We start from the raw sequence: 13,060 nt of genomic DNA on the forward strand, positions 1-13,060 counted from the left end.
TGAATCGTCGGCAGAGTTAGATCAAATCTTACACGCGCGGGTGTTCGCCGACGGTGGGAAACGGGAAATGAGTTGTTCTTTTCCACTTCGATGCAGCAGTTTATTTGTTTGTTTTTATTGAAAAAATAATTGAAAAGTACAATGCATTTCTTTATGAGGTGGGACTTAGCAAATATTCTTAAAACTTTAAGAAGTTTCACGAATTTTATTCAATTAATTATTATCGAACTTCAAAAACTGTATTGAAACCCTTTGGAACAAATATCTTTAGAGCATATAGACATTACTCAAGCAAGAACTGATTCTAATCTTAAGTTCACAGGCTGAATTCTTCAGATAATCCCAGTATCTCTGGAAAACTAGAAGCGTTTAAACCTTCAAATATAAAAAAAAAACATACAAAGAAACTCCAAATAAAGATCAGGACATAAAATTGATATTGCCCAAAAGAGGAGTTCCAAAGTTCCTAAAATGAGAGGTAATGCTAAATCGAAATTAACCCTGATCATGTTGAAGCTCCATTGGAAGTTAAAGAATGTAAATAAAATACAAAAAATGTATTGTAATTATTGTTGTACATACTGAATCTTTTGTAAATAGTCTTTTAATTCAATAGCTGATCTCCAAAAGAGTAATGGAACTGGAAATATTCAAAAATTTCTTGGAGATTGATGGATTCCCAGAGATCTTCAAGGTTTTATCAATTAACCAAGGATTTATGCATAATCACAAGATAATTTCACGTTTCTTCAACATCTAACCAAGTTTTTAAATCTTAGATATCTCTTTAAAGACAAACATTTCAACAGAATTGGCCTTCACAATCGAAAGCCAGCAGTACTTTAGTTATTCATTTTTTATACAACATCTTCAATTTCTGAAAACACACATACGTATGACAATCTGGAGATTCATGGATCTTCAACATATAGATTCTTAGCAACACTGGCGTTAGGTCAAAGATTTAAAGCGTAAAGTGTCCTTAAAACTGCATCCAAATGGAAAAGAATTGACTCATCACTGACTCATCCGGTGTACCGATACGAATCTTTCCTTTCTCGGAGTGTAAAGGTTATTGGGCGATACAAGAAAAAAAAAGTCTCACACGCATACACAATGCAAACCTATTCTTTCTCCCAATTTTGATTCGTATCGACACTATTGCCCCACTAACTCCGATGGAAACAAATAGGACTGTTTTCTTAATTTCCAAAAATAGACATGCCCAAACAACATGCCGTTTGCGCAGCGCATTATGCTACCAGCGGAGAATGGAACACGTGAAGTTAAAAATAATCGTAACATAATTGCACGGCAAACAGGCAGGTCGGTCGCGTGATCGTATTTTGGACGAACAGTTTTATTTGTTACACAGCTTTTGTAATTATGCTATATTGTATCCGGATCCATTGAAATTCATTTATATGCTTTATGGTTTTCGTTCCTTTAATGTTAGGAAAATAGAAATCAAACATGAAGTTTTATGTAACCTTTTTTAAAAGCATTATCAATTTTAAAATTCAAAACCGTTAATGATAAAACAATGAAAAATAAATTAAATAAAACACGCTTGCATGAAACAAGTAAATATATGAAAGCGCGAAACATTTCTGTAAACATCATCATCGTCATTTAATCTTCGCCCGTTAACAGCAGCTGTTGGGACTTATTTACCTTTTTTTGCTCACGTTTGTCCACACAATCCAAAGAAAAACCGACAAGCGGAACTACGTTCGGTTTTAGCAACAACCCGACCTGGTTCATTGAACCACCCAGTAGCACCCCCCCGACACGTGAAAAGGGGGGGCAGCACAGGAAAATCCGCGTGGCCAGCAGACCAAAAGCACGTGCTTTTACGAGCGTGCCGTAACCTTTCCGGTTGCGCGCCACAGACCAACCTCACCAGCCAGTCAGACAACAAATGGTTTCGCGCTTCCGATCCCATTTGGCTCCGGCTGTGAACGTAGAATCGAACCGGCAACCCGGTTCTGAGCATGTGCCGCACACGCGGTTGGAAAAGTGAACCGTCAGTAGTAAAAAGGCGGCCACGATTCACACCAACGTACAAAAGCTTGCAAGCTTCCACCCCGGTCCAGGACCACACGACCTGTTGCGTGCCGAAGGCGGCCCCGGTTAATCGGGTGACGGTGGATTTCGCAACGATGAGTGCAAAAACCCAGCACCATGGCAACCGAAAGCGTGGTGAGTGCCGTAGTGACAACACCCCGAACACCGTGCTGCCCCGAACCGTCCTTTGTCCCGGCCCCTGGACCGCGGGGTGAAGGACGGGCGCAGGGCAAGGGCACATTTTCCGAATCGATTACTTCTGTGCTACTATGGCAACACTCAGGGGGGTGGAGGTGGCGCATGCGCACCCCAGTTCGGCAATGTTTTGGGCGCGAAAACTGTCCCAAGGACCTCCCTCACTAGCAAATGGGTGAATCTCTTCACCCCATAAACGTAAACCGCCTGGGAAACTGGGACACGGTTGTCATGAATGAGATTGTATGTATACAATATTCGAGCTATATACGCGTGTGGGTGTGTTTGTGTTGGTTTGAATGGGTTATCAACAACAACAAAGATGGAAGTACTGAGATGTTCCCTCTAATACAAAATGAAGCCAACTATTGACAACTATTTTAACAATATTTAGGATTTTTGCTTTTATATAGTACCTGGTCCAGTTTTCGGTAATGTACCTATAGATCTGCAGCTAACGTCAAATTATATAAAAAAGTGTAATAAAATGGCACCTAACGACTACCTATGTCCTAAAATCGTCAAAATTGACTTATTTAACTACAGTGAAGCACTCGATTATCCTTGCTCGAGGGGGGACTCGACGATTACCTCTAATAATCGGATAACACACACAGTCCTGCGTTCGGAGATTGGTCCGGATGGGATTTTGGACCGGTCGTGTCGTGTCGAAAACCGGCGCCGCTACCAATACACCACCGCCTCAAATTAAATGGCACCCGGATAATCGGCGTACCATTACTCGTGACACGCTCTCAAAGCGGACCACTATAATATAGGAAAAATCCGCGTATCTCAAATTTCCGATTATGTCGAATACGGGTGCAATTTCGTTTATACTTCAAAGTCACAGAGTCGACTTCCTTCTCTGCACTTAATTTATTTCGCAAATTATGCGACTTTTTGGAAAAAAAAATCATAAGTTAAAAAGAACTATTTTATAAGACAAAAAAGGTTATTTCCACCAAATATTCACCTTTCTGCTTAGATTCTGTGCTATAAACCTGCTCAACTGTCAAATATCCAAAAACAGCTTATTTCCAAATCTGCGTATAAAAGGAACCGCGTAACCTGAGGACTGTCTGTACATTTAATCAACAAATTCAACAAAATAAGAGTTGAAAAGTGTTTAAACCTATTTTTTCCAATTATTTACTTTAATTGAAACGTTTTGCAATGATTATTTCTCATTGAAGGTAATAAAATCAAAAACAGTGTTTGAATTTTTAAAAATGTTTCTTAAAAAGCGCCGTTAAAGGACTTCAGTAAAATAATCAGTATGCCGAAAATTGCTACGATGGTTTATGAACCCAAATAACATCACTTGTGCTCAGAAAGATAAGTGTTTTTATTTTATTTTGTGTTTGCCCAAAACAACTAAGCACCAAACTGCCGAAAACTAGACTTATTTTTTAATTTCTAAATGTCTTGTAAAAAACATGAAACAATTAAAAAGACAACATGTTGACCACTTTTATGAGTAACCTAAACATTTACATTCATTGTCACCAAAACAAAAAACCGTATCCCCAATGGGATTTTGATCACAAAGAACTCAAATTTGAAATTCAAACACAACGTCCAATTTGCGCACAAAGGCAAACATTTTTCAAATCTCTCAAAGCGCTATTTGCCAATTGCAAACGGTAACGGTCGTTTTACGGTCAGAAATAAAACATAAAAAACATTATGCCACGCTTCATCATAACCCGACAATCACCCGGGACGGGGGGGAAGGGTCACAAACACTAGCGCCGGGAACACGGAACGTACATAAATTATAAGCGCTTTCGCTTCTGTTTCTGTTCTGTGCACACGAATTCGCATCCTCGCGTCATTCGGGCATGATGGACAAAAATAAAACAAAAACCCGCACACAAAAAAAACAACCTCACATTATCATTTCCATCTCGCGCTGTTACCCTCAGCCACTAAAGGGATGGGGTGACAGTGAGTCAGTTTTAATTCAACAAAAAGCAACACATGTCTGCCAAATGTTCACCAAACGCAAAGCTAACGCGACCAAACGGACAAAACCACACTGGAGTAGTTTCAACGTTGGCGTTCGATAAAATTTCAGGATTTTTTGTTTCTTGTTTTCTTACTCCCAACTCCCAACGGTCAATCGTGCCGAGCGTTGCCGCTGCTTGGTTTGCTTTTTTTCGCGGTGGGTAGCGACTTGTTTACATCAAGCATAACGCAGCTGCAACGATTGGATAGATTGAATAAACGGGGCCATCAGTGGGAAGATCGCCTTTCCGAATCGCACGCAGTCGAACGAACGAACGGACGAAGTATTCAAGATCACCTTCGATCTTACGAATTCGACTACGAAACAGGCACGAAACTTTCATCACAACATTATGCTCTGCGCGCGGCACGGTGACGCTGAAAGACGATGATGATGATGGGTGAAGGGAAAAAACCATTGCAAACACCTGCCATAATGCGAAACCGAAGATGCTTAAGTTTACTTCCTCGTAAAATGAGGTGCATAACCACCTGTTTACTTTTTAAACATAAACTCACACAGTAATGATTTCATTTTTACTCTCCAGAAATTCACCAGAACGAACTGGAAAATGTTTTGCTAGCTTAAATGAATTTCAAATGGATCGCGAACTTACGAGCTATCTTACAATCTAGCGGGAAGGAGGATCGCCAGGAAATGGTAGGCCGTGAGGCCCATGGAATCTTCGGAAAAGGAGCAGGAAGAAGGAAAACAAAAAAGTGCCAATTAAGAAAAAATAAAAAAAAACATTGTAAAAACTAATAAAATGAAAATAAAAGGATAAAAAACAAATTAAACGATAAAAAACATAGAAAAATTCAAATATATTTAAAAACTCTTTAAAAAAAACTTCCTAATCGGCTCTTTTGCATGAAATGTTTTACCCTCGAAGTACCAGAAAAATCTCAAACCGAGAGTAAAATGGAGAACCAAATTGTCAAAGCTGGTAGGATTGTTGGCACCGTTGCGCTATTACGCGGTGGAAGTGCAATAAACGTTCAATTACAAACAAAAAATTACCATATGATTCGTCCTTCTTGAAACTAGTGCCATCCGTTGCTGCCCATTCGACTATCTCTACATGGTCGGCCACAAATGACGGTATCTGGCACTTGAACAGCGCAGTATTACCGCGAATCACAAACTCATCGTACACCTGTGCCTCATAATACTGATTTACCACTGGAAGTAAGCAACAAATTGAGATATCAAGATCAATCGAACTGGAGCGGAAGATCAACTCCACCTTGAATAGCTCATCAAAGGGAGTTGCTCACTCACTAGTGAGTGAGTGAGTCGTCAAATCAAACGTCGCAGATGAGCCAGAAAGAGCTACCAGCTCATCACCTTGAAAGCATATGCTCACCTCAACTCACCGAAATAAGCTACCCATCATAATACACCTACGCAAATTAATTACTAAACCTCAAACACACTGAGAAACGCAAAAAAGGGGTCTAACTAAACTCAACACAACCTACAAGTACATCACTTCAAGAATTAGACGGATGGGATAAGGATTGAACCGCTACAAAGCAACTGATTCTAGACACACATTCATATTCTCTCATACCGGTAGATTCATTTAGCTCAATTTCGTCACCATCATCAGCCAACCAGCCGGTGACGCTAATAAAGTCCGACACAAATGATGGTATCAAACATTTTAAAATGCCCGCATTACCGTTCAGGACGTACTCGTCGATGACTCGGGTATTGTAGAATTGATGGATCACTGAACGAAAGACGAAATAAAATAAGGAAAAAGAAAACGATGATATTCCACAATAAAAATTTGACTCAGTCCTTCTTCAAGATTCTTGAATAACATCTTCAATAATAATATATCATTATCGTTATTCTTGAAGATATAGACTTGCTACGACCGTAAAAGCAGAGGACCACAGGGAGAATGTCGGGACATTCCGGGATCTTTGGAGGACAGACAAGATCTTACGAACCCTCAAAGGTTCTCCAAGATGGAGAAACCCTCAAACTTGAAAACATTAAATTACCAAAATCACCATCAGTGATGGGAAGATACTCTTCACCATCGTCCGTCAGCCAAGCGTCAACGAACACGAAATCGGAAATAAACGATGGAATCAAACACTTCAAGATGGCTGCATTACCGTTCAGCACAAACTCATCCGTTAGGCGCGTTTGATAGTACTGATGTACCACTACAGAACGAATGAGAATGAAAATATTTTAAGAAATGAACATTTCACCTCAAAAGAAACTAAAGAAAGCTTGACAAATAAAATGTTAATCTGTTGCTCAATAAGCTCAATAGCTGACTCATGGGCCCATAAAACATTGTACTGCAGTTTGAAGAATCCTCTCGATCGCCTATCTACTGTTAACATAGGACGCATGTCAAATGGGGGGAACTATGCGCGTGAAGGGAGGGGATTATCAGTGAATGGTTCACGGTCAATGTAGACACAAGTAACCACCAACCCATCGTCGATTCATCCGCATCGATCATGACAGTTTGATCGTCAATGTCCCACGATTCGATTGTGATGAAATCCTGCAGAAAGGACGGTACCAGACACTTCAGGATGGCCGCATTGCCGTTCAACACGAACTCATCGTTCACGCGGATCTGATAGTGCTGATGCACAACTGAACGAATAAAAGGGAAATAAAAATTAACTGCTAGTTTGTGAAACCAGATAAGAACGAAATCAGTACAAATTTCGGTTAGGAGATATTCAAACTTTACGAGCCATCAATTCCAGAACGGAACATAACAACCAAAACGAGCTTGGACAAAGAATCAAAACGGGGTAAGGAGCGTGCAAACTATGCCGTATAGAAGCCTTTTAGCTGTGTGTAATTCAACTACCATAATCTCCACTTTCGCCCGGATAGTATTCGTTCCCATCGGAATCCGACCACAGATCTACGGCGACAAAATCGGACACGAACGAAGGAATCTCGCACTTCATAATGGCCGAGTTACCCCGAATGACGTACTCGTTATCCGCTTCCGCTTCGTAGCTTTGAATTACAACTATCGAGTTTAGGGGAGGATGGAAAAAAAACAGAAAAGGATGCTAAGAGGTTAAACAAGACAGCAATATATCTTGGAAAGCAAGTGAAACTGGTAACAAAAAAAGCCATAACACATGTTCATGTCTGGGGAATTGTGGTACGGATAGGGAATATGCATGGATAAACCTTGAGCGGAAAGTTGCAAGAAACATGAAAGAGTTGCCAATTTGCTAACCCAATTGTTCGCTATTAGTTGCCCGGCTGTACTCTTCACCGGAATCGTCGATCCACGCATCGATCGCGACAAAGTCACCAATGAACGAAGGGATTTTACACTTCAGAATAGCAGAATTGCCCCGTATAATGTACTCATTCTCAGCCTCAGTCACGTAGTACTGGTTTACAACTATGCAACAGAAGAAACAGAGTGCAGGACGGATGGATATTATTCTTGTCTAACTTAATTGTTTGAAGATTAGCTCTGCAGACTGAGAAAATTGAAGAATTCCTGAGGATTTGGACAACTCAATAAATATGTCACGAGAACTAAAAGAACAACAAAAAAAGGATAAAAAGAGAAGGGTTAACGGATAGACTTGGATATTCTACTCAATTCCATAATAAATTTTATAAACAACCGTAGTCCTGCTCTCCCGTATGATACTCGTTGCCATCATTATCGATCCAAGCCTCAACGAACACGAAATCCCCAATAAACGAAGGTACTTTGCATTTCAGGATGGCGGAATTGCCCCGAATGGCGTAATCGGTTTCACCGTCTGTCTGATAGAATTGATTTACAACTAGCACACGAACGGAATAACTCATTAGAACATAGTTTTACAACATAAATTTTGAATTTTAATAAAAAATAAATAATGTCCGAGATGATCGAGAAGCTTAGATTTGTATTGGGAATGGAGAGGAACAGACGGCCAGGATCTTAATCCTATCAATAACAATCACCGGTGCTATCGTCATCTTCATAATAGTGGTACTCATTTCCATCACTATCGAGCCAAGTTTCGACGTACACGAAGTCCGCAATGAACGAAGGTATTTTACACTTCACAATGGCCGAATTGCCCCGAATGATGTACTCATCCTCGGACCCTGTTTGATAATACTGGTTGATCACTGGAACCGGATGCATGGGGAGGGCGATTCATGCAAGCAGACATAATAAACAATAAAATATAATCACCAAACATAAAAAAATGTTTGCAAAAGAAACATTTCATTTAATTGCAAACCGACAAAAGTGGTTAAAAAATGTGACACGGGATTGATAAGGATGAACGACTTTTGGGTTGGGGAAAGGGAGTTATGAGGTATACGAGGCAGTATCTCGGCTACTCCTAACCGTAGTTCTCCGATTGGACAAGTTCGTTGCCATCTTCATCGATCCACGACTCGACGCGGACAAAATCGGACACAAACGACGGTATGGAGCACTTGAGAATGGCGGAGTTCCCTCGTATGACGTACTCGGTAAGTATTTCCGGCTGGTAGTGTTGATTGATGACTAAACAGATGGGACATAACGATAAGGTTACAACACATGATTTACGCACAAAAACATAATAACAATTAATAAACAAATTCAAACATAAAATTTGATAAACCACAAACGACCGTGTAGTGCTTCTGTCAATAGTGATAGGTGATAGGAAGTGGAGCATTTGGGATGTTCGGGACGGTTTTTAGAGAGTCGTAAACAAAAGAACTCGTAACGCTACCATAGTCTTCGGATGGAACTAGCTCATTATTATCCTCATCTATCCACGCTTCGACACGGACGAAATCTGACACGAACGAAGGTATCGAACATTTCAGGATGGCACTATTGCCACGGATGACATACTCCATCAGTATATCCGCACCGTAGTGTTGGTTGATGACTGTGAAACAGATGCACCCGAGAGCAGCCCATGGAAGTCATTAACATATGATATACTGAGCACACAACCGAACAAAAATTCATTGAATTAAAAACCTATAAAGGGATAGGATTGAGAAGGTGGACGAAAACGACTCTTTGACGACCACGAACAGTACCGGTATCGAAGCTGGAAGCATTATACAGACTACCGTCGCCACCAATCCACGATTCCACCTTTACGAAATCCGTCACGAAGCTGGGAATGTTACACTTCAACACCGCCGTATTGCCCTTAATAACGTATTCTGACACGACCTCCGCCTCGTAGTACTGATTCACAACTACACAAAAGGAGTTAGAAAACAAAATTTAATCCACAACAATCAAACGAAACGCAAGAACTCAAAACGAATTCATCAAAACTGGGAACTGTTCCACAATGATCAAATCAAGAACTGGTTAGGGGCTTTAGGAAGGAAGATCTCAACATGTTCAGACATTGAAGACGCTACATGACACGAACCAACTTCAAGGTCCTGCAAATCGGAAGATTGTGATCGATTGTCAATGTGTTGATAGACGTTGCCGGCATCATCGTTCCACGAGACTACACCGACAAAATCCGCCACGAACGATGGTATGGAGCACTTCAGGATAGCCGAATTGCCGCGTATAACGTACGCATTATTCACCTCCGAGTCGTAGTACTGCTGGACCACTGGACATGGGAGTCATAACACCAAGTTCTTAGTCGCAAAACTCATAAACATTTAGTAAGGGAAACTATAACTTTCAAGATGATGAATGTGTTTTTCTGACGGGAAAGGAAGTTCCAGGATTGCTGACATAATTAGCATGTCGGGACGGGACCCACCCTCATCGGTGGCATTAGCATAGAAGCTATCGTTGGTGTCTGTGTGCCATGAAACGATCTTAACGAAATCGGCCACATACGACGGTATTTGACACTTCATCAGAACAGCGTTGCCGCGGATTGCATACTCCTTGTTTACATCCACATCGTAGTACTGAGCAATCACTGATAAGGGGAGCAAGATGGTTAAAGGGGTCAGATTGTACAGCGAGAGAGTGTTTAACTAGGAACTGATTTAACATGTTCATTTGATTAAGAACTATTTTCATTTAATGGAAATTCGAACATCAAACTGATTTTTGCAAGAAACTATTTGTGGAGATAAATCAATATGCATAATTTTTCAGTGCAGTTGGAGGGATAAGGTAACAGGGAAGGGACCAAAGCAACAGGATGTAATGTACAGGAGTTTGAAGGGTTAATCCTATCCAACTTGACACAATCTCGATCCCGTAAGAACCGAGAGCTTCCAATCCTAACCGTAGGAATCTGCTGAATAGACATGTGTTTCTTCCTGTTCGTCGCCACTGGTCCATGAAACGACATCCACAAAATCGGCCACAAACGAGGGTATCAGACACTTGAAGATGGCGGAATTGCCCAGAATCACATGCTCCTTGTTGACGTCGACTTCGTAGTACTGGGAGACGACTATTGAACCGGTCAGAGCAAACAACATCACACGGTGAACGAGGTGAAGATTTACCAAAGGAAGTAACGTTAACCGAGGGACAATCAAGACAACAACTCCTTCCCCACAAGAATCAACCGAGAGAAGACTCCTTTTCTACCACACAACGATGGAACATTGGAACATCCTTTCGAGCTGTAAATTGATGCTGAAAATTTTTAAATAAATATGGAAATGGGGCTTATGTACGAAACATCTGACAAGTTATCCATTTTTTCTTCTGCTCCATGTTTTCCGTTGATGGCCGGCATGCTGGAGGCAGGGGTGGCGACGCGGCAGTTTGCTGCTGTTAATCCGTTTGTTATTCTTATCATCACGTACAGAGCGCGCATCATCACATCACCCTTGCGTTGCGGAAGTGATCCCTTTCAACTAATATTTGCTTTACAAAGGATCCAAGTAGTCGTAGTAGTCACACTTCAAGGCAAATTTGCACCGATTTTCACTCGATTTTCTAATCGATCAATATGCACACATTTTTCGCACATTTTTGTTTTGCTTTTATCCAGACACAAGCCACACAAGAGGAATACTTGTATAATTTCCAAATAATTTCTTCTTTTTTTTGCTCTTACACTTCAAACGATTCGCTCTTTCATTCTCGCTTAATAGACACAATTCATATGATGCACTTGGGTGCACTTCAACTGCGGCATCCTTTCACATGCAATCATTAAAAAACTTTTCCACTTTTTTGTTTGCCACTCCTTCCGCAACATGCACAACACATTCTTATGCGTATTCTAGCGCTCTTTCTCCTTTCGTCGGTTTTCTTTCATTACCCCACCATCACTGCACGAATGGGATTTTTCGTCGTGCACTTTGCTTTACATTCTTTTGCCACTTCAACCTTTCGTCGGTTGTTTTCTCTTCACACACATTTCATGTGACGCCCGACGAACGGCATACACTGAAGCTCGAACGCATATAATGATTTGCTTCACACTCGTTCTAATATGGTATGGAAAAACACATGGCATTTCGACGATTCAGAGCATCTAGATTCCACGGGACGGAAAGCACCGCAGAAGAAGATCCGGATTATCCTTACTGCATCCTCACCCACACACACACGGTTCTTTGTGTGAGTATTTTGAACTCCTTTGCAAGGCAAACGGGAATAGGCCCGTATGCTGGTGCCTATGCTACCTGCAACATGCTGTACTATCCCAGCAGATGTTTCGTACTTTGCCCACATTTCCTACATTCGGTGAGGCTCCGTAACAGCAGCCTCTAAAACTTACCGGCACGAACGTTGACATCGCGTGAAATAACCGATCCGAACTGGTTCTTGGCCATGCATGCGTACACCTGGGCGTGCACCTCCTGCCGGTAATCTTCGGCCCGGAATGGTGGGAACACCAGATTTCCGTTCGGCAGTATCTGCCGCAGTCCGGGTACATCACCGACGGCCGTACCATCGCTGCGGATCCAGATCATTTCCGGTGGCGGATTGCCGGTTGCGCTGCACTCAACTACGGCGCCGGTCGAGTTGGAAAAATCGATGCGGTTGGTCGGTTCCTTCAGGAAGACGGGACCCTTCGAGTCGTCCACCTTGCCAGCGCCCAGCACTCCTGCACGCGAGAAAAGCGAAACATTTATTAGAGTAATACACATTCTTTGAAGCACCATCGGACATTTTCCCATCGTGCAATTGCTTCGGTAGCACCTTCTCAACAATCTACAAACCCTTGGCATTCTCTTAACCCGGGGTTCACAAATCCCAATCAAAGCAAGCAACACAACAGAACGCATCGTTGGTGCAAAACCGCACGTTACTCACCATTGAGACAATTGAAGCCACTTAATAAGCAGAGCAACGCGGTCGCGATTGCCACGGTACGCGATGTCTCGCGAACCAGCATCACCATCTTCGCTGGGTTTTTTATTTTTTTTCGCGACTGGAACGGCTTGCTTTCGGATAGAGGATATTAATCACACCGAGTGAAAAACGTAATCCTTTTCACACGCGCGCACGCACACAGTCACACACCCGCACGGAAAACAATGGCACACTATGATTTCACGGATATTCGCGACGGAAAAATTGCACTACACCAGTGATGCGATGGCTTGCTGGACCACCCTGGAGCTCCAGAGCCTTGGTGGGTGGAGGCTCCTTGCACGCCGCTCTCGACGAAGGATACGCCTGTACAAGGAAACGAGAGTTGACGCATGGAAAATAAAATCGATTAGTTGGAGTTTGCTGTACCACCACAGGGCACTACAGGATGTTGAATTTTTCACAATCGCAAAGCTTTCGGACATGACTTTTATCAACGAACGGATGAATTTTCCACCTTCCAGTACGTTTTACCGCTGGCACTGTGTAAAAGG

General features: G+C 41.9%; 1 protein-coding gene across 1 annotated transcript in view; it reads right to left on the bottom strand.

The window, feature by feature from the left end:
- Positions 1–12,594, bottom strand: part of LOC128309485 (cell adhesion molecule Dscam2) — a 54,872-nt gene extending 42,278 nt beyond the window's left edge. The window contains exons 1-3 of the mRNA XM_053045886.1: positions 12,507–12,594; positions 11,968–12,297; positions 6,737–6,904 (exon numbers count right to left, since the gene is read on the bottom strand). Of these exons, the coding sequence (XP_052901846.1) occupies positions 6,737–6,904; positions 11,968–12,297; positions 12,507–12,594 (586 nt within the window). The remainder of the gene's footprint in view (positions 1–6,736; positions 6,905–11,967; positions 12,298–12,506) is intronic.
- Between the last annotated feature and the right edge of the window lie 466 nt (positions 12,595–13,060).

This window comes from Anopheles moucheti, chromosome 2 (genome assembly GCF_943734755.1).
Source record: "Anopheles moucheti chromosome 2, idAnoMoucSN_F20_07, whole genome shotgun sequence".
Taxonomy (NCBI): Eukaryota; Metazoa; Arthropoda; class Insecta; order Diptera; family Culicidae; genus Anopheles; species Anopheles moucheti.